The sequence below is a fragment of the Xenia sp. Carnegie-2017 genome, unplaced genomic scaffold (assembly GCF_021976095.1).
Source record: "Xenia sp. Carnegie-2017 unplaced genomic scaffold, XeniaSp_v1 HiC_scaffold_3, whole genome shotgun sequence".
Lineage (NCBI taxonomy): Eukaryota > Metazoa > Cnidaria > Anthozoa > Malacalcyonacea > Xeniidae > Xenia > Xenia sp. Carnegie-2017.
This window is the reverse complement of record NW_025813493.1, coordinates 7,329,565-7,350,622: the sequence shown is the minus strand read 5'-3', so window position 1 is coordinate 7,350,622 and position 21,058 is coordinate 7,329,565. Positions and strand designations below refer to the sequence as shown.

At 33.9% G+C, this 21,058-nt stretch overlaps 2 protein-coding genes and 1 long non-coding RNA gene across 3 annotated transcripts; all 3 read right to left on the bottom strand.

Moving 5' to 3' along the window:
* Positions 1 to 333: 333 nt before the first annotated feature.
* On the bottom strand, positions 334 to 4,115 carry LOC124454725 (succinate dehydrogenase assembly factor 2, mitochondrial-like). Its single transcript, XM_047005496.1, has 3 exons — positions 3,892 to 4,115; positions 3,435 to 3,470; positions 334 to 1,063 (listed from the first exon to the last, which is right to left on the bottom strand). The coding sequence occupies exons 1-3, from the start codon at positions 4,107 to 4,109 to the stop codon at positions 841 to 843; spliced, it is 477 nt and encodes a 158-aa protein (XP_046861452.1). The 5' UTR covers positions 4,110 to 4,115; the 3' UTR covers positions 334 to 840.
* Positions 4,116 to 4,793: 678 nt separating this feature from the next.
* LOC124454683 (elongation of very long chain fatty acids protein 4-like) lies at positions 4,794 to 13,236 on the bottom strand. The gene is made up of 9 exons (XM_047005460.1): positions 13,146 to 13,236; positions 11,311 to 11,399; positions 9,969 to 10,156; positions 9,123 to 9,206; positions 8,615 to 8,671; positions 7,990 to 8,095; positions 7,624 to 7,632; positions 5,958 to 6,085; positions 4,794 to 5,313 (listed from the first exon to the last, which is right to left on the bottom strand). The coding sequence occupies exons 2-9, from the start codon at positions 11,360 to 11,362 to the stop codon at positions 5,125 to 5,127; spliced, it is 813 nt and encodes a 270-aa protein (XP_046861416.1). The 5' UTR covers positions 11,363 to 11,399; positions 13,146 to 13,236; the 3' UTR covers positions 4,794 to 5,124.
* Positions 13,237 to 16,481: 3,245 nt separating this feature from the next.
* LOC124454638 lies at positions 16,482 to 17,464 on the bottom strand. Its single transcript, XR_006951551.1, has 2 exons — positions 17,207 to 17,464; positions 16,482 to 16,797 (listed from the first exon to the last, which is right to left on the bottom strand). It is a non-coding gene; the product is annotated as an uncharacterized LOC124454638 (long non-coding RNA).
* Between the last annotated feature and the right edge of the window lie 3,594 nt (positions 17,465 to 21,058).

Here is a 21,058-nt window from a genome sequence, read left to right as displayed (position 1 = left end):
ACACGATTGAGTGATTGTGTCACGGCTGCTTCACAAAATATAAACAAATTCAAATGAGTCATTACGCAGACAATTAAATTATCAGTATTTTGTACAAGCTTCAAGGAAAGTCGAAAGTCGAATATTTTAATAAATGATTAAGAAAAAGTCCCGCTTTAAGACCAACAAAACCTACTCCTATAGTAATATTAAGACTACGTTTTTATTCCAAAGCCATCATCAGAGATTATACATAATATAAATCCTAGGATTTAGGCAAGGAATTATGTTTATGGGTTACTGGGTGTTTAGATCAGAGCTGCTTGTTTGATATCAATACAACACTTGAAAATCTCTCGATCAAAAGTTGAATTATATTTGGTGTTGGCTATTTTTCATTTACAATCAAATGCTTCACAGAAGCGTGAATTGTTGTCCATTATGATCTCCTGTATCTATGAATGATATGCAGTGTCCTCGAAGGTACAAGTTTCACATGTTGTAATTTTTATTCATCTTACATAACGTACCAAGCGACGTTCTCCATCCTAAATTAATGTCCTTTTTTACAAGAATGGCCAAATCAAAAATTTTTGTTTTAACGTGCATTAATGTTAGTAAATTTCGTCAACGAATAGACACTCTAGTACATAACGATACTGGAATTATCAACTGTTCATTACCTAATAATCATGAATATTTCAATTCTCGGAACGCTCAGTAAGTTATACGTCACATTGTTACTTTCCATCTATATTATATTAATCTTTAACAGGTGATGACACAGAGAGTTTCCTTCGTAAACTTGATACCAAACAATTATCTATATCGTGGATAGTGTACAATCCTGTTCAGGCGAAACTAAAATTTCAAATCTGGCTGCCGAATTCTCATTTCCATATTCTCGTTTTGTGCGTGTTTTTTTAACATCGTCATGACTTTATTGTTGTACTTTTCAGGAGTCTCTTTCACTTCTGTCATCCAATAATAGATATCCCAGTCATTAGATGGTTCGTTTATTAGTGTATCATATTCATCCAAGAGATCGTCACTCATAGACTTCAGAAATTTGTCAGCAAACGTACTAAAAGCATGCACAAAACATTAGTTTTCAAATGATAACAATAAAAATGTCAGAACGAACTAGTTCAATGATTGTCAATGACTAGTTCCACATCACACCGATACAAATGATGTCTTAAAAGAAAATGAAGATTCAAATTAAGATTTTGAACGATCATACGTACACACGAACATATTTTAAGAAGAACTTTAAGAGATGGAAAGATACACGAAAACGAAATGAAAGAAATGTTTCTGTGCCCAGATTGATGATAAGCGTCAAAGGCCCACAAGCTTGAAAGCACGTTTAATACGTTATATATCGAGCTTCTTGTATCTGATAATCATAAACCGCAAAACTACCCAATTACAAAACATAAACACCAATGTATATGTACACCTAACTATCGTACCAGATCAACAGTACAATAAAAAATGCAAGCGAATCTTTGATGTTCTAGGAGCAGCCTTACAGAAGGAGAGGCAACAAAAATAATTATTTTGGCAGGTGATTTAATTAGAAGATTTGGAAAAAATAAACTTTTACAAAATTTCTGGCATAAATCTAATTTATTGCTACATAGTTAAAACTCCTATAATATTCAGAGTAACAATGCAAAAGTCATTGCACATAATTAGATGAATGGTAGCCAATTTGTTGTTGTGCATCTTGTTCCTTGTTAGTCACATGATGTCATTGTAGCCAACTGAATGGTAGCCAACTTGTCGTTGTCTACCTTGTTCCTTATTAGTCACATGATGTCATTGTAGCCAACTGAATGGTAGCCAACTTGTTGTTGTCTACCTTGTTCCTTGTTAGTCACATGATGTCATTGTAGCCAACTGAATGGTAGCCAACTTGTTGTTGTCTACCTTGTTCTTTGTTAGTCAAATGATGTCACTATAGCCAACTGAATGATAGCCAACTTGTTGTTGTCTACCTTGTTCCTTGTTAGTCACATGATGTCATTGTAGCCAAATGAATGGTAGCCAACTTGTCGTTGTCTACCTTGTTCTTTGTTAATCAAATGATGTCATTGTAGCCAACTGAATGGTAGCCAACTTGCTGTCTACCTTGTTCCTTGTTAGTCAAATGATGTCATTGTAGCCAACTGAATGGTAGCCAACTTGTTGTTGTCTACCTTGTTCTTTGTTAGTCAAATGATGTCATTGTAGCCAAATGAATGGTAGCCAACTTGTTGTCTACCTTGTTCCTTGTTAGTCAAATGATGTCACTGTAGCCAACTGAATGGTAGCCAACTTGTTGTTGTCTACCCATTCAGCTGTCAGTTATATGAAGCTGTCATATTACAGATAGCAAACTTGCAGTTGCCTACTTTGTTAGCTGTTAGTCACATGATCGTGTTTTATATGAGTGATGGTCAAATTGCTGTCATCCATCTTTTTTCCTGTTAGTCATATAATGTCGTTGTGCAACAATTGCAGCCAGCTTGTTGTTAACAGTTAAATCATATAATGTTGCTGCGCATGACTGATAGCTAAATTGCTTTTTGCCTACCTAGTTACTTGTCACTCATATGATGTAGTCTGTCATGTGTGACTGATTGGTAGCTGGCTACTGTCCACCTGCTGTCAATCAGATATTAGTGAGAGCCAACTGTTTTTTGTTTAACTTGGTAATTGTAAGTCATATGATGTTTTTCTACACCAATTTTCAAAGTTCATTTTTCCTACCGTTTTATTGGTTGAGAGTGCATCAATGTGGAGGAAGAAATTGAACTGTTTTGTTTGTATATTCTTTAGAAAAGTATATATTGTGTTTATGTATGTTGTTATCAGTTTTCGTTTTGTAAATTGGTGTAGAACAAAAAATGATTGACTGAAATCTCAGGAAACAGCGTGTTTAGTTTACGCTCAACCTTCATTGTCGCCTTGGAAACAACAGTGGTCTCAAGAAAACATTGTTTCCCTTTTCTCAGTCATTCAGTCAATAAGTGATATTGTCTCGTATTACTGATGGCCAACATGCTGTTGCCAATCTCATTGAATGTAAGTCATATGGTGTTGTTTTGTATGAATGTAGCAAACTTGCTATTGTCTACCTTTTTACCTGTCAGTCATATGATTTTGTCTTATATTACTGAGAGCCAACATGCTATTGTCCATCTATTTATCTGGTCATCTGTCAGTCATATGATGTAGTAGCATATGACAGATACCGAACTTGTTCTACCTTGTTAGCTGCCAGTCGTATGATGTTGTCACATGTGACTAGTAGCCAACTTGCTGTTGTTCACCTTATTAACTGTCAGTCACATGTTGTTGTGTGTGGATGGTTGGCTGAAGTACTGTCATCCACCTTGTTTGCTCTAAGCAATACTTATCAAACCTGTCTGGCAATCATCAACACTAATAAAGAAATAAACAGTTACCTTAACAAGAGTCCATTTTCTAACATTCCTCTTTTCCTGAATAGTAAAAAACATCAATAATTTTGAATTTACATAATATTTGCATCAATAAAAACACCAAGTCAAGGTTTTCTATTAAGGTTTTCTGACTTTACATATAAATTGCACCATTCCTAACATATTTTTCTTAAACAGAGAGTATGCTCTAATTTAATGACTTCAGAAACATAAGTCTAGAAGAAGCAGAAACCTTCATGCAACAAAAGCAAGATGTAAAATCTACTATAAGATCAAAAAGCCAGAGTATAGTTTTTATTGCGTTGATTTGTATAAAAACTTGTTGAATATTGATGGATTATTGAGGTTGTCGATAGAATTATGAACTTTATAATCATATTTCCACACCAGGACTTTATTTCATTATGCAAACCAAAGATATCATCGAAAAACGGCATGCTGATCAAAGTGGATAACAAACCTGCTTTGATAGAGCAGTCGTGCTTTCTTGACATCATTTGTCTCACCTCGTTTCTTTTTATAAGTTGGTATAGGTGGACCAGCGTCAGGTCTATCGAAACCATTATCAGAATAGTTAAAGACTGTTGAACGAGATAGGGATTTAGCAACTTTTACGCGAAATAATGACAAGCCAGTTAACCTCTTAACATTGTTGAAAGAACTCGATATTGCTGCCATATTGAATTTGACATAACAATGACATAATAAAATGCATAATACATATGACGAAATAAAACGAAGTTGGAGCAATTGGGATAGGAGGGGAGGATAAACTTTAGAGTGAGCCGTGAGGCCAAGTTGATGTCATACAAATACTGAAACACCAATGTATAATGCACATCTGCATAAATCTGTACTTATACTGCACGCATATCTTTTTAAAACATGTGCATGTTTGTCATTTCTGCTCAATTCTGATAAATGTGTAGTCAAATCATTCTTATATTCTTTCAATCATTGCTTTATTTATCAGATATTTCTTCTTTAGGCGGCCCAGAAATCTGTTGAATGTTTTTATTTATGTAATTAGTAAATACAGATTAGTTACTATTTACATAAATCGATTAAATAAAAAATCAAACAGATTTCTGGGCCGCCTATAGTCAACATTGTTTAATAAATTATTATTACTCGGGTATGTACATATTGCCATCAATCTCAACCTCATTAACGGTATAAAATATAGATGAGGTTTGGGCCCAATAAATGATAACTCTGTATAAAGAAAACGAAAGAAAGTCTCTATGCTCGTTGGCTAAGAGAATTGTTAGGAATAATTAACGTATCCAAGTTAAAAAAATTTTACGTGTCTGTATAGAGTAGAAGTAATTTACTATGTGCAACAATTAACATTAACGACAGTAACGACTTTAAGATGGTTTATAGATAAAATTCTACAAAAGCTGGTAAGATAAAGATCGTTAGATGTCAAACCCTAAATCTACTTTCAACAGGCTAAAGCAATTGATTTGAGTTGGACATTGAAATATGTTTTGCCATAGTAATAATTTTAATTTTTTTTTGCCATAGTAATAATATTTTATTTTACACAATAATCCCAAAAAATACAACAATTATGAAAAAATATGCATAGTTCGTGGAAAGCTCGCCTTTGTTTTGCATGCTATAAGCATAGTAGGCGGACGTCACGTAAATGAAGTGGATAATTATATGGCTTAAACATATATAAGGCTCACTGGTTATGAAGCTTTCTTTTTTCATTTGCTCGATTTATATATTCTTTTATGTAATAATTTAGAAACAAAAGAAAGAGAGAGATAGTATAACCAAAGAGCAAGGCAAATGCCCAGCGAGGAAAAGTGCAGTCTTTGTGAAACATAACTGCATTTACTACGTAAACTATAGCAATGATGAACTGAATCTATAAAATAAATCGCAGAAAATAATTAGCAGAAAAATAAATTTGTATGGAGTCCAAAACAAACTGTTTCCATGGTCAAAAGTTGTATTAATTAGTAGTGGCGTAGCCAGCCCGCAAATTTGGTCCTGACTATGTTCATTTTTCTGTGTTTACTCACTGTAAAAACTACAGATTTCTAAATGAATGATGTTAATGATCTAAAATTTACATAGCACAACCAAAATTTCAGAGCTGGCTACGCCACCGTTAATCAGAGAAAATGGCGGCCAGCTATTTAGCAATGTCACATGACATATCTGGTAGTAAACATCATTGAACTAAAATACATGGAACGCTACCTGTAATAGAAAAGTCTAATAAATTCTTGAAGCCTAGACGCGTGTGTAGTCAATCAATTTTCAAAATCTCGAAACACTAAACACGCGTGTCTGGGTGTAGGATTTGGCTTCAATTATTTGCTTTAGGTAGCGTTCGATGTATTTTAGTTCAATGGTAAATATACACATATGACAAAACGCAGCACTGAAAAAAAGCAGTCGCTGAAAAAATTCAAAGGGTTACACAGTCATATAGTGGTAACATATTACACTTTGATGTTTAAAATTATTTCAAAGATAAAGAAACAAATTGAAAAATTACTGTACCAATTGTAACGATGTGAGATACTTCTTCCACCACAAGTATTTTCGATACTGCGGACCAAGAGCTGACACCATATAGTAGGAGTACATAAAAACGTGGACGAGCGAATTAAATGCCATTCCAATATACACTAAAAGATTCATGTCAAATTTTAAATATTGTATTCTCAACGATAATGAAATTTGATCTTAAGTTTAGGAAGAGCGATAACTGGGAGGGGTGAGGAAGTCTTATAGTCACCCATACGTAATATACAGAATTAAGTTCCTTTGAAAGCAATTGTTTTCCAGGGAATATATCATGAATATATAAATTTATCCCCCCCCCCATTCATTGATCTTCCCATGCGCTTTAGAATTTAGTAAATTTACTGATTTCCACAGTTTTAAAGTACTTCCAACTGAAGATCGACAAAGAAAGAGATATACAGCTGTTTTATTGTTATTTATTGGATAAGTTTACCAAGAAGAAAAAATTTTTCGCTTTTTGAACTTATTGCCATTATTTTTGAATCACAAAAATTATTTTGCATAATGAAACAAAACATGACAATAGTTCTAAAGATAGCAAATACCATGGTGAATAGTAAAAGTAATATAATAAGTTGATAGTTCTTAAAAGAACTGTTTTGAGAAAAGAGCACAAACCCAATGGTTCTAAATTAAACGACACGATGCATTTCGGCAGACTACTCCTCAGAAAATCTTCTGCCGACAAAAGGATTATGTTTTTAATTTATCCTGTTTTGAGCGTCATCTCCCCTTTTGGAGATGACGTACTCTCTTTCTTGGCATTATAAATATCGGTAGATTGTAAATTTTCATTTAGCAGACGTTGACACCTGAGGAGTAGTCTGCCGAAATGCATCGTGTCGTTTAATTTAAAACTATTGGGTTAGTGCTCTTTTCTCAAAACAGTTCTTTTAAGAACTATCAACTTATTATATTACTTTTACTATTCACTATGGTATTTGCTATCTTTAGAACTATTTTCAGATTTGTCACCACGACAAAGTCTCTATTTTATTATTTAAGAAACAAAACATAGCGATGCAGAAAGAGAATGCAAAAACGATGCAGTTTTTATTACACTGATGTATTCCTGTGGCGTAGTCAGCCCAAAAATTTGTTCGCGCAATGTTAATTTTAGCATTAATCATTTCTTTAGAAATTTATTGTTCCAATTCTCACCGTGAATGAACGCCAAAATGTTTACATAGCATGAACAAAGTTGCAAGCTGACTACGCTACTGATATACTCCATCCAGTTTCATCATCGTGCCTAAGTTTAAAAATTACAATAGCCCTGCATGAAGCAATGGTGTTGCTAGTGTGTATAATGCATGGTCTAAGTTAGAGCTTGACAACGTGTCAAACATGATCTATGTCGTAAAGTGTTATGTCCATTTTTTGACCAAGAGATGGGCGTTAACACAAGATAGTTTGTTTTGGAAAAGCCATGTTGATTCAGTCAATTATTTGAAACCAGTGTTCGGCTTCTTTCAGAACAGCCGCTATCTTAACCTTGAACAACCGAATCTCAGGCTTTGCATCTGCATGCGCATGCGTGAATGAAAGTCTTTAAGGTGAGAGGGCGAAATTTCTCTTTGCGACAACGTATGCCGAAGAATCATCATAAAAAAAACTTGTGAAGAACATATAAACTTACTGGATCCTCCTATAAAATGAAAAAAAATATACATCAGATTCACAGAAAGAGTCAATGTGAAGACGCAAAGAAGCAAAAGCTATTTATACTTTATTTAATGACATCTGACGGCGTTTAAATTTTCTTTTCATATCTCATAACTTGGTTGTTCACTCACACTTTTGACAATCGTATAAAGAAAAAACGGCATTAACGGCAAATTAGGGAAGGCAGCAAATTGATATTCGGGGGAGAGGAGAGGGCTCATATTCATATATATTTGTATGTTATAACAATTGATTTCAATAGAGCCTACTAAAGTATGCATGTCCTCCCCGTCCCCCCAAATTATCATTCTGGTGCTGTGTCTTGGAAAATTCTTATTACCAGGAGTCCATTTGACAAATATCCACCACATAATACACACGCTCGTATGATGATAAACATGGAGAAATGTAATTTGGTTGTTTTTCTTTCGGAGGACGAAGAATACCTACATAGAAATAAAAAAAACTTGACTTTCAAACGCATGCTCTGAGAGTAATGAATGAATTTTAAATTATCTAACAAAGAATTGGATTATTCTTGCTTAATAAAGGATTGGACCGTTCACTATTCTAGTGCAATTGCTCCAACGTGATTTTTCAAAGTTTTTAATCGCAATCATTATCGGATTACAGATATAATAATATACTTTGAGATATTTCTCGATTGTGATTGGTTGGTTGCAGTGCAGTTTATGTGTAATTACACTGTTGAAATGCTGTAAATGCATTCTAGAAAAGTGAATTGCACTGTAAATACTGTAACCTGATTGGCTGAAAAGCAGTGACTTAAGATGACTTCTAAAAGCAAAAAAATTGGCACACTAATGCAAGCATTGCAGTGGCAAAAGTGAACAATGAAAAGTTAAAAATTAGCCGATATAGAAAAGTTTCCCTTTTTATACATCTAATGGAATAAGTGTATGTCATTGCGCATGCGTGAATAAAAACGATTTCCATGATCTCACCGTATCAAGGTACTCCACAAACTTAGAAACATAAAACAACCAACAAGCACTCGCTAGCTAAAACAAGAACGAAACGAAATAGTTATATTCAAAAGATCTGCTCGAAAAGTCGTGAATTTAATCGTATTAACAAAGATCGTGAGGTCGAAACGGGGTTATAGACGCTATACATAAAGGATAAGACAACAGTTATTAAGCAGACCAGATTCGATAACCACACTTTAGCAGTAGCGGATACAGCGTTAGTCAAAATAAATTATAGCTGCCTAACCTAATCTTAAATTCAGATTACTTTTAGAAAAACACTATTGCTTTTGAATTTCTAAAGAATATAATTTTACTTTTGGGTTTGTCTCTAAGATACTTAAAATGTAAATACATGCCAAAATAAGCTGCAGTAATTTATTTTGACTCATCCTACATCCGCCACTGCAGTTCAGAATCAAAAATGGCAGGTGTAAAAGGCAGTCACTTGAAAAGCAACAGAATAACGTACGATTTAACTTACTCGTATAACACTGGGATGATTTCCTGGGTCAACTCCATTGCATAAGTACTTAAAACCAGGAATTGAGCTTGCAGAAAGCAAAATCTAAAAAGATACACCACTAAAGATCTAGTTGGCTCAACCAACACTATAGGAGAAATGAAGCACAGACACAGTTATTTTCTGACACCGGAGGAACTTCTTGAATCAAATTGCTATGTTGTAGGACTCTTTTCGCTGGCTTATAAAGTTTCATTCCCTGATAAATGTAGTAAACATTTCTCCCTCCTGACTCAATTTCTAACAAGTCCTGTTGTAGAATGCTTAACTAAGGGACACTGACTATAAATCAACCAATCACTGCTTATGATACAGCAACTTTAATTTAATTCTCTGCATATTCATTCAGTCATTATAAGTACTGTAAATCAATACAATATTTCACTTATATCATACAATGTACCAATGTACCAGCTTTTACTTATATTTCTTTGTGGAGCAATTTCCTTTTTTCAACTTTGGTTCTGTGTAATGTGTGACATAGCACTTTTCAGTGTTAAGAGTGTTTGTAAATTGCTTTTTGAACAGAGAGAAATGTTTGAGATTTTTGCTGAGAAAGCTTTTGACTTCATTTTGTGCATTTTGAAAGAGTTTTATTCAATTTGAAGCAGCTATAGACATAATGTGACTATTTATAAGGAAACTCTATCAATTCAAAAAAGCAAAAGAAGGCAATTTCATCTTTGTGGTTTCGTCAATTTCACTAATGCTAAAAAAGTCAACTTAAAACGTACTGATTTCGACCAAATAACGATGTTTTATCAAATTAGATCATTTGCATTAATACATATGCTATTTAACTTATACCTCGACCATCATATAAAAAGATAAAATCACCAGTCCAAAGTTATAAAAGACAAGCAACCAATATGGATTAAAGGCATCGCGATTCCTCATAAGTCGGGGTCCAAAGGTAACAAAAATAATGTATGACAACACCATCGTGAGTGTTGGTAAAGGAGATGACATTAATGGCCAATTTGCCGTTCGAGGATCTTTAAGATTAAGTAAAAGAAAAAGTGCTAACTTTACTGATAATCAAGGAAAGTGGTAAGAAGTGTATATAGAAACAAAATGGTCGCGAATATCAAGCAAACTTAAAAATAGTTTAAGAACTCATGAAAATATAAAACAGGGCACCATTTGCTCAGATGTGAAAATTAATCGTCACCATAATCATGCATAACATAACAAAATGGTTTTGAAGTGCTTATGATGTGAAAATTCATATCATACCCTTTTCTATTGGCTTCATAGATATTTAAATTTTTGCAAGCCCTTTGATAATTTCTGACCATTACACGTCGTGAAAACCAATAACAAAAACCCAATTTACCTGATACCGGACTGCCCCCAATTGAATAGTTATAAATGTTATTATCTGCCATCTTGAAAACTGACGGTATTTACGACTATAATCTTCTTGTGAATGTTTTCATGTGACTCAACGGGATTCGAATCATGGGTTCGAATCCCGTTGAGTCACCTGATTTTTTCAGGTCCTGAGACGATTGCTTAAATTGTCCAGCTAAGTGCGAAGATCATATCTCATTTAATTTCAAAACACCGCACTGCATAAAACATTCACATGACATTCATTTCACGAGAAAACATGAGCCCAACAATATTGACCTGCTCACCACTGTGTGACTTCATAGCTCAGTGGTCAGAGCACTGCACCGGCACCGCAGAGGTCATGGGTTCGAATCCCGTTGAGTCACCTGATTTTTTCAGGTCCTGAGACGATTGCTTAAATTGTCCAGCTAAGTGCGAAGATCATATCTCATTTAATCTTCTTCTTCTGGGTTGTTATACAGTTAACGAATTGATAGTATAAGTTTTATTTTCGAAATGCTTAATGTGATTGGTTTTTTAAACTATCTCAGCTAATTTTTGACTGAGGCGCTTTTGCCACCTTTTAAGATGGCTTCCTTGCCAAAGGTTGACACGGTAGTTATTTCGAATTTTGTTCTAAATAATTGACGCGAACTTTTTTTGCCATATATGCTAAATGTGACGTCACATCAAATGCAAAAGTCGTGCAGCTGCTATTGCTGTATTAAGAATGGTTACTCTTTATGATGACAGTTTGAGCAAACATTGTGACCAAAAGAGTTGGCACAAATGACATGGTTTATAATTGTTATACCTTCTACATCCATCGCTTTGTTATAAAGATCAACGACAGTTTGGAACGTCATGGTTACATGAATAAGTCGCGCAATAAATAACAAGCACCTATAAAATAAGAAAATTATAGACAGGCATTACGCATGCGTGCATTTCCTCTATTTTCAAATAGTTTTCCCAGTAATTGAAAGTGCATTTTCAGATATAGCTTTGCGTAATTTATGAGCAGCATATCGCATACTCTTAAGGAATGTGTGTCAACCAAGATGCATTGCGCGCTTTAGTTTATGTTTACATCGTTACTTTTTGAGCTTGCAGCACACTGAATTCTATTTCGTCACTACGTTTTTATTTATCTGAAAAGTAAGAGAAAAAAGTTGATTGAAAACTCTACTTTACACTATAATCGTTTGTCTAAGTTGCATGGACTACAATAACAAAATCCATCATTTTCCCGACGTACAAAATGGCTGTCGCGCTGTAACTAACGTGCAGTGCATCTTGTTAATTGGTTGACACGCATTTTTTAAAGCGGTCATTATACATTTCTTAAAATGAGCTCAAAGCTATTTTAAGCTCAGTTAATTAAAGACGAAAAATTTCTTTTGCAACCCATTAAACGTTCGCGTTAGAGTGCCAAAAAAGGTGAACTATAAAAACTATATTTCGATAATTTTGGAGAGTCTCAAACAGTCTGAAGAATCAAGACCAGGAGCGCACATACCAAAGAAATATGAGGGGATCCGTGTTCAACCTTCATTAGAACTGGGGCAGACTTTTTTATTTCTAAGTTAAATTAAAAATAGCCCACAATCTAAATCTTATACTAATTTTTTTCTATAAGTTTATGAACCGACTTTTTATGTGTACTTCATGTGCACCCCTGACTGTGACGCACCTCGCTTTTATAAAACAGGCCTGTTTGAAGTGAGGTCCGCTTAGCAGGTTTCACCCCTAATAATTTACTCAAGTTATTGTTAAAACTGACGCCGCCACTTTCTTCTGAACCCCTTGGAAAAATACTCTGTATTTGAATTTTTTACTTTTCACTAATGTTAATTTGCTTCGGGCGACCCCCGTGTATTGACTAATGTGTACATAAACATAATGCTAGGCTTGATTGAATCATGAATATTACAATTCTTATCAAAGCTTTGAGTATTGCTCAATAGCTACTTGACTGCGATCATACATTGGAAAACGAGGGTAATTTTATGAAAAACATTTAATCTGCTAGACTTAGCTAGTTGGTTGGTACGCACGTCACCAATTTGCCCTTTGAACTTAAATACTTAGGTATTCCTTATTTGACCTGCAAGACAAGAAGGAGAACATTGTCGATCACGCAGTACTAGAAGCATATGAATGACAGTATCAGTTTTGAAAATAAACGATTTTCGTCATCTTTAAATCAAACATACAATAATTTAGCATGATATGAAGTAAAATCAATCATAAGCTCAAATGTTGATCATGTTTCAGTCATCACTTTGTACATGGTACAGTGAACACAGGAAATATAAGTGTAGTTTGATAATTTTAATAAGCTGAATAATCATATAGCTATTTGACATGTTTTGTGGCTATCAAAAATGAAACAGCTTTATTTCAATGACTCAAAGAATGATGAAAACATGCTTAAAGTAAAAAAGTATTAAAATAATATAAAGGAATATAAGTATGGCACACAAGTATATATAGTTTCAGTAATCATCACAGCATCAAAACAGCGATTGATTGTAATACAATTTAAAGTGGTTAAACGTTCTATAGAGTTGGTACATTTGGACGAATGAGCATGACAGCTATTCATTACGGAGCAATTGAAATATATATTTATTGTACATTACATACCTGTAGAAAGCTTAATTTGAACTCGGTTTGTCAAACAACAAGCACAGATTTCAGTACATTAATCTGCCGGCAACATATATTGTTTGCAGGCTTGATAGACGAATTGAACACCGAACATCCGGTCATGCGGACTTGTGCCCACACGGAAAAATGCACCATCGGACAATATTTATTGAATTGATGATAATGACGTAAATTTATCTGCAACATAACTTTTGTCAATTATTACCATTCCATTATAAAGAAACGCGCAGATTTTTTTCAAAACCAGTTTGTTTTGTTAGCGTGCGCAATTCTTCAAGGACCGCAAAAGTATTCATACTTTACCTTGTTCAAATGTATTCATATGATATAATTCTTAATTTACAATTGAAAAGTGAATGATTTAAACTAAGGTGTATCGTTACTTAGGAGAGTCCTAGAAGAGCTATTGGGTTTGATGTTGTCACATGACTCTGAAGATGACTTTTGCTAAGGTTGTCAAAACGTCAGTCAACATCAACACCATGCAATAGTCGGTCTCAGGGCTCTACTGGATGATCTACTGATATAATTGAACATGCTCATATGTATATCCCTCGCCCTCAGTATCGATCATCTGCAGTCCTTGTTCTTCAAGATTGTTGAAGTACCGCATCAGGTGTTTGAAAATTTCAAACGCAAAATGAGATTATATGATATTATTCACTATGTGAGCATTCTCGGCTGTGATTGGTCAACTACCTGCAGATAATTCTCGATACTGTAGGTCATGCCGTCATAACCTACAGATAATAGTTTCTACAAATATGGCCACCATTAAAAGCCGGTTTTGAATACAAATCAAAAAACAGCGATGTTTGCCACAGTTTCTAAAAACAATGTGAAAGCTTTTAAAGGAAAAGGCTGCGGAAAACACTAAAAAAGCGGCGAAGCTGGCTTTGAACACATTTACAACATATTTAAACGAACTTGAATAAACCGTCTGACAAAAAAAAAATTAGCGCAGGTTTGAAAAATGCTTTATATTGATATGTTTTGATAATACTTCAGTGAATAATAAAACAATTATTGAATTCAGCTTCGCTTCGGCAGATAACAATAACATTGGTCTGAATAATTCTTGATATCATGCTTAACCTCATCCAATGATTGTTTATTACCTTATTGCGTTCAACTTAGGAAAATGTTTCTTCCGCCTAATGATATTTTTCAAACATTAAATTAACAAATTGTTTCATCATATTGATATATACCCTTTCAATTAGGCGGTCTCCCTACAGCAATATATTTCAGTGTGTTGATACCATATATAACCAAAAACTACATAAAATTGACCTATAGAAATTAGAGACTACATTCGCATTTCTATCTAACGGTGGCCTGACATGGTAATATTAGAACAAATCTGAGCTTTTCACAATTTTTTTTTTCAAAATTCCATTCCTCATTCTTGCTAACTCCCACACTTCCGACTTAATAATTTTTTTATTTTCTTATCAAGCACTTGACTATGACACAATAACGGCTCACGAACAAGTCTTTCGAAGAGTGTCATTTTTTTATATATTCCACAGTAGACATGAAAAATTCATATCATTTACGAAGGACTCAGTTGTACATTGCATACCATATAAGACGTAACCTTACGTGCAACCAACATATACAATAAATGTTATCAAGTGTTAGCAAGTTAGGTTATGTGAAATTAAAGTACAGGAATCGCATTTTTTAGAAGTTAAATTTTTTTCAATGAGGTGGGGCTTCAGACGGTCCGGGAATTTTTCACATTTAAGTAGCCTTTCACCTCGTCAAAGGTTGTGAAATGGATTGCATGTGATTTGTAGAAGTTTGATGGTATCATTAACGGTTTTCATTAGTGTCATGTCGATGACAGATTTAAAAAAAAAGTTAAAAGATCAACGCAAGCTCTATTATTTTGAGGAGGGGGTGGGGGGTTACTATTGCAAGGTAATATAGCGTAACTATTTGACGATATCTTTGAAAAGACTCAAATAAGAGTCGACTTATAAGGTGGAATTCATGGCTAACGTCAATTTTTCTAGGGTTCGTTTAAAGCTTTTGAAAAATATGCGCACAAGGAAAAATTTCCTTTCGCAGAATTACATTCTGACTCGTTTTACAGATTTACACCTTTTTTCTTTCGAATTCCTTGAATTAAAAAATGAAAAACATCTTCATCACAATCAACTCAAAACCTGTGGCTAATGTCGCCAGATGATATTTCTTACTTTAACAGAAAGGCAACGAAAATGTTGGGGGAATGCCACGTACATGTCAAATTACATTTCAGTAGTGAATTGATGAAACTTGTTTGCTTGCTAGTAAGTGGGTTCTCAGACATACATTTTTTTTATCATGAAGTGCATATGTATTAGCTAAACCATCAAGCAAGGACTTAAACCTAGCTGTTTTGCATTCTGACAATTGTGTATAGTTTACTGATAAGACAAAATTAACAGAACGTTATTGCATGGACTTTACCTTAACTTATGTCAATCGTAATTTAGAATGAAAAGGATTGGAGGATAGTAACACAAAGCTTCTACTTTTCCATTTCAACAGAGAGATTGGTTTACAAAACATTACTGAATAAATACTTCTCATTATTAAATGTTGAAAGTGGCTACTACGACACTTCTGCCGTTATTTTTCTATATCAGTGAAAGGTTGAAAGCATCACTCTGCAATTTTTGGAAAGAATTGTTATTTCAATACGATAGAATTTTGAGCAATGTTATCATCTTCATCTGCAGAAATTCTCTTATACTATTGATGGGTGATCACGAGAAAGTCATCCACATGTGAGACGATGCGCAATTTAAATTGTTGGAGTGGAAGTTGACCAATTGATTTTAAAATTTTCTTGCTTTTTAAACATTGTATATTATTAGTTTGAATTTTAGCTTGTTGAACAACAGCAAATGTATAGAAGGGCTGTAGTTAAAATTTCGCAAACTATCCCAAATAGAATGTGTGACCTTGCTTTCCTCTTGCCATGCACGCCCATGTGTATGTGATTCACAGCAACAAAATGAGCAGAGAGAGACATTTTTTGGACACAATGCATATGTGCCACAGTAAAAACTCAATTAACGGTTTATCAATTTCTAGTTGCCTAATCTAATTAACCAAAGTTGCCTTTATTATTGGGCAAGGTGCTGCTTCCAGATCTGTTTTCTACATAGAAGTATGCAAGTGTTATGACACAAAGCAGTAAAGGCAGTTTATTTAGGATAGACATCTTAGATTATTTTCTCTCAAACCCACCGGAAGCAATAGTCATTGTAAAGCAATAAATAGACTACTTAAAACCTCTGATTTGAAACAGAAAAATTCACAGTTATTATCTGACTTTTATTCATAAACTTTTTGGGCAGTCAATCAAAGTCTGTACATGTAAACATTAAATGCTTTGTCTAGTTTCTTTAATAAACAGCATATTATATATATGCTTATTGAGTTTTCTATGCATATGAAATTATGAATTACTAAGTTTCTTCTCGTTTGTTCATTTTCAAATGATGTCATTTCGATGTTGTTTTTTGAAGGTGGGCTTTCGTTTGCTAGGTCGACGCCAAGACAGTTTATTCTGACGTCTAGTGGACTTTAGTGCGAGAGCTGTTCTCGATCCTTTTATTGCTGCGTTTGGCTAAAAATAATCAGAAAAAATAAGGAGTCGAAGAAAGATCAGAAAAAATAGCAAATGCATTTTTATTATTTGTTTTGTATCCTTTATTGAACTAGCAGGTAAGGATTTTAAGAAAAATTATACCATTTGCATAAAGAAAACATTTAGTTGCAGATTTTCTCTAAAAAGAATTAACACATGCATCATGGGTGCAATAGAAATCATAGTTAAACAAAAGTGATTCTTATTTAGGGCTCAAAATTCAACGTTATTCAAAACATGTTATTCATGAGTTCAATTTTATCTGTTTACAGCTTACATAGGCAGATGTTTGAATTTATCGACAAATGTATAACTACTAGCTGATATTTGCAATACAACTATATTTGTTTTTTATTTTACCAAGTAATAAAAACTTTTCCCTTTTTACCTTTATTGTCGTTTTACTACTGCTCTTGCAGTCGTACCAGATTGCTGAACCGCAGCGCAAAGTCAAAGTCGACGGGAAAATCACCATCGAAATTGTCAAGAAAAAGTAAATGGAGTAAAGTAGAGTACTTGAAAACATTGCCGTTTTCCAATAAAGTATATAGCGGTAATCCCTTGTTGACTTGTGAACTGAGAATGCAGAATGCGTTTCCTTCGTCGAGGTTTACGTTAACGTTTAAACTTGTGAAGCATGCACAGTGTACTGAGACACATTGAAATGGTTTGGATTTCTATGTAAATTAATGTGATATATGAGGGCAAGATAGCCATAAAAAACATTCCCAAATCTAATAATATTTGAAACTATCTGTAGTCGGATGACACGGAAAAGAAACAGGTGGCTTTAAAGTTGCTCAATTTACATGAAACTTTAAACATGCTCATTTTTATGCAACCATAAAGGGTAGGCAAGTTAAGAAAATAATATTATGTTTAACTGACTTGTATTATTTTACATTAGATGAATGCTGGAAGTGTTACAAAATGTTGACCCATTAAGAAGCGTCCATTAATACATCATACACTTTATCCATCATTACATAATTCCTATAATATACATGTATGTATATGTATTGTAACTTGCTGAAAAAAAGTGTGTTTAAAGTGTACTTCTGCTGTATAACCTTAATTAACGCCGGAAATTATTGAACTATGATGGTTTCTATGTCTTTATGAAGTGTTCTGTAAGTGACCACTCCCTGTATAGCCATAACGTATAGCTATAACTTTAAGCAAATATAACTTTAAAATCCTCCTTCTGCAATTTAATAGTGATAGTAAAAGAGCAAGCATTATAGTCAACAATCCAGACGATCAATCTCATTGAAATAATCGGATCTAAGTCTTTAAGATTTGAAATATGTTGTATTGCATATCAACCAGCGTTTCGGAGATTTTGTCTGCATGCTAGGCCTCAGCGCTAACATGATATATAATACAAGACTTTATTGAAGAAAAATAATTACATGCATGAGCTGTTTGATGAAGATTATTATCGTCTTAAATAAAATTTCGTGTTTTTCTGCTCAATATGGTCTTCGTACCTTCTACACGCCCTTCAACAAACTCCATACATATTCACACAGGTAATAAAGCAGACTCTAATACCTCTCTCTTGTATAAATATATCAATAGCTATATAAAGATCAGTGTTTATCTATTCACATATGGGAAACATACGAGCGACATGTGATGGGACTAAAGCTACATTTTGGCGTTCATAGGAGGTTTGTTTAACTAACATAAACATTTATTTGTAGTTTAAAAGCTCGTTTAAGCCGTGAAATACTCTCAAGTAGCCTGCTTCAGGCTATTCTACAAGATGTCCAATGAAGGATTCTTTTGAAATCACTTTCTTTATCAAATCTTCCCTTTATCAGTTTAGCGCATGCAAAATCTATCTGCTTAGTAATTGCTAATAGGACCAGCGTCATAAGCAAATTAATGTCATGTGCATGCAAGAGGCATTTACAATTTTGTCATTTCTGGCATGAAAGCCAAGAATAGAAAATTTTAAGTAAGTGCGAGATGGGGGAAGGTATACATCTATTGAAACGGCCAAGATTGGTAATTTTAAATGAATACGGCGGACGTATACACTTATCAAATTTCTTGCCTAGTACATAAGAATGTAGCATGACAGAATATTGAAAATGGAGTTGTGCTTTCTTACTTAAAAATTGCTCATTTCGAAATAGTGGATAGCCGACTTAACTTGCTCAATCCATGCAAGTTTAATTGTTTGCACGAAATACTATAAGGCAACAAATTACTAAAACAATGAATAGTGTTAATGTTGTTACATTTATGTAGCAGGAATTAATCCTGCAGGCTGGCTGGGCAACAGATCACAACATGCAGGGTATTTGGTTTTTAAGTTCCTTATCTTTGTTTTATATTCATACTTTGCGTCTCAGTCAACGACGACGCTGTCTTCTTTCCCGCTATCACGAACTGTTTGTTTGAGTGACGATAAATGTACTTAACATGCTTACATGTTTGCTGATAAACCCTTAGATCTGTGTGCGCCTGGCCTAAAGCTCCTGCAATTTTAGTTTAATTTAGTAAAACACCAATACAGGAAATTGAATTACTTCACCGTATTTATAAAAATAAGAGTATTTGCAAATATGCATGAAATTGCATTTAGAATGGTGAAGTTGGGAACATTTGTGCAAAAGATAAATGCAAAGACTTTGTGAATAACATTTATTCACAAGCGTCATTTGCTATTCGCCAATTAAAATACCTTTTCATGACGCACTACACTATCAAAAAAGTAAACTAGAGGTGTTTTGTCTGTTTTGCTTACATTAACAGCGATTTAAAGATTGCTATAAACAGCAATTACGTCGAGGGTTTGTGTTTCAAAATCTGAAGGAGGACTGCACTTTATAAACAATTTGCAGCGATAAGACTAAATAAAAGTAAGTTTAATCAACTAAAGCAAAGAGCAATAGCACAAGCTTGCAAATTCGCTGTTATTGCCAAATCATTGTTTGTGAAATGGTTTCAATCTTATGTGTGCATATTACGCTCATGTCATCATCAACATAAAATATCTTAATCCCTTAAGCACTGCACAGTGATTCACAAAGATAAAAAAAACGCCTACTCGCTAATTCGGTCTTGAACAGAGTTGCATGAATTCAAAAGGTTTTTATCTTTCTATTTTCTAATGCAATCATCAATCTATTTCCGTAATTTGGTGCCGACTTGTAAGGTAAATATCTATCTATGTCATTACCATAAGCGCGGAATGTCTCGTCTGACTGATTCATTTAACTTCACATGGCAAAATAGCTCGAATAATTTTGTCTGGAATACCACGCATATGACATAAGTCTTTATCTCAGGTCAAGTGCAAATCGTATGAAGTATAATCGTAAAAATCCTATCGTCAACTAATGCTTTTAGTTTGTTGAATTTTTGTTTTATGTGTTTCTAAATAATTCTTGCTGCATAAATATGGTCGATTTCAAAATTAAATAAATAATTATGCATTTGTTGACGCATCTGTTGACAAGTTACAAGTTTTTACATCGAAATATTTGCTTAAGAATGTCAATATTATTATTATGTGGAAGTGAGTATATAAAATGATTCTGAACATATAGTATCTTCTGTGGATATTTTAAATTTAATAAATCATGATAGAAACACAAGAAACAAAGCTACACTACCAGTCAGGTTGCCAAAAATTGCAGCTAGAGCTTATTAGGCAATCCTTTGAATTCGCGGGTTTTAAGGTATATGACGTGTTCCTTATGGACATAAGGGTCGTTGAAGACCCCGAAACTTTTAGCTACTTGTTAGGCAAACATTTTAGTTAGTTTTAGATATTTAGCATTTAGTACTTTCAATTATCATAGATCTCTTAATTGTTATGGAGTACAGACTCAGGACACATGTTGATAACAATAGCAGTACGGATACAGACTCAGGACACATGTTGATAACAGTAGCAGTACGGATACGTTTTATCCTCTGAAAATATTCGTAAACAAGCAAATAGATAGATATTACAAACTGTTTGGAGAAAGGGCAATTCCTATTTTAAGCGGAGCGTGTGCAGCTTTTGGCGAGTGTCGATAAAAGTTTGCTATACGGTCAGATGCATGGCTTTGTCTTTAAAAGTTTAACTATAATGATTGAAAGTGTAAAAATGCTATTTGAACTCCTAGATTCAGGAAAATTATGGAGAAAGTTATGATGTCTTAAGTATATGAAGAATTTAATTTGTCATTTTTTGCTTCATGTAAGTATAGTTCATGTAAATCACTACATAGATAAA

Coding starts and splice junctions, on each gene's coding strand:
- LOC124454683 (XM_047005460.1), bottom strand. CDS start 11,362: ATGACGTTCCAAACTGTCGTTGATCTTTATAACAAAGCGATGGATGTA. Junction 10,157..11,310: donor CAAAGCGATGGATGTAGAAG/GTATAACAATTA, acceptor TTAATCTTAAAG/ATCCTCGAACGGCAAATTGG. Junction 5,314..5,957: donor ATCTCACATCGTTACAATTG/GTACAGTAATTT, acceptor TTTATTTTATAG/ATTCAGTTCATCATTGCTAT.
- LOC124454725 (XM_047005496.1), bottom strand. CDS start 4,109: ATGGCAGCAATATCGAGTTCTTTCAACAATGTTAAGAGGTTAACTGGC. Junction 3,471..3,891: donor CGACTGCTCTATCAAAGCAG/GTTTGTTATCCA, acceptor TTTACTATTCAG/GAAAAGAGGAATGTTAGAAA. Junction 1,064..3,434: donor GAAAATGGACTCTTGTTAAG/GTAACTGTTTAT, acceptor GCATGCTTTTAG/TACGTTTGCTGACAAATTTC.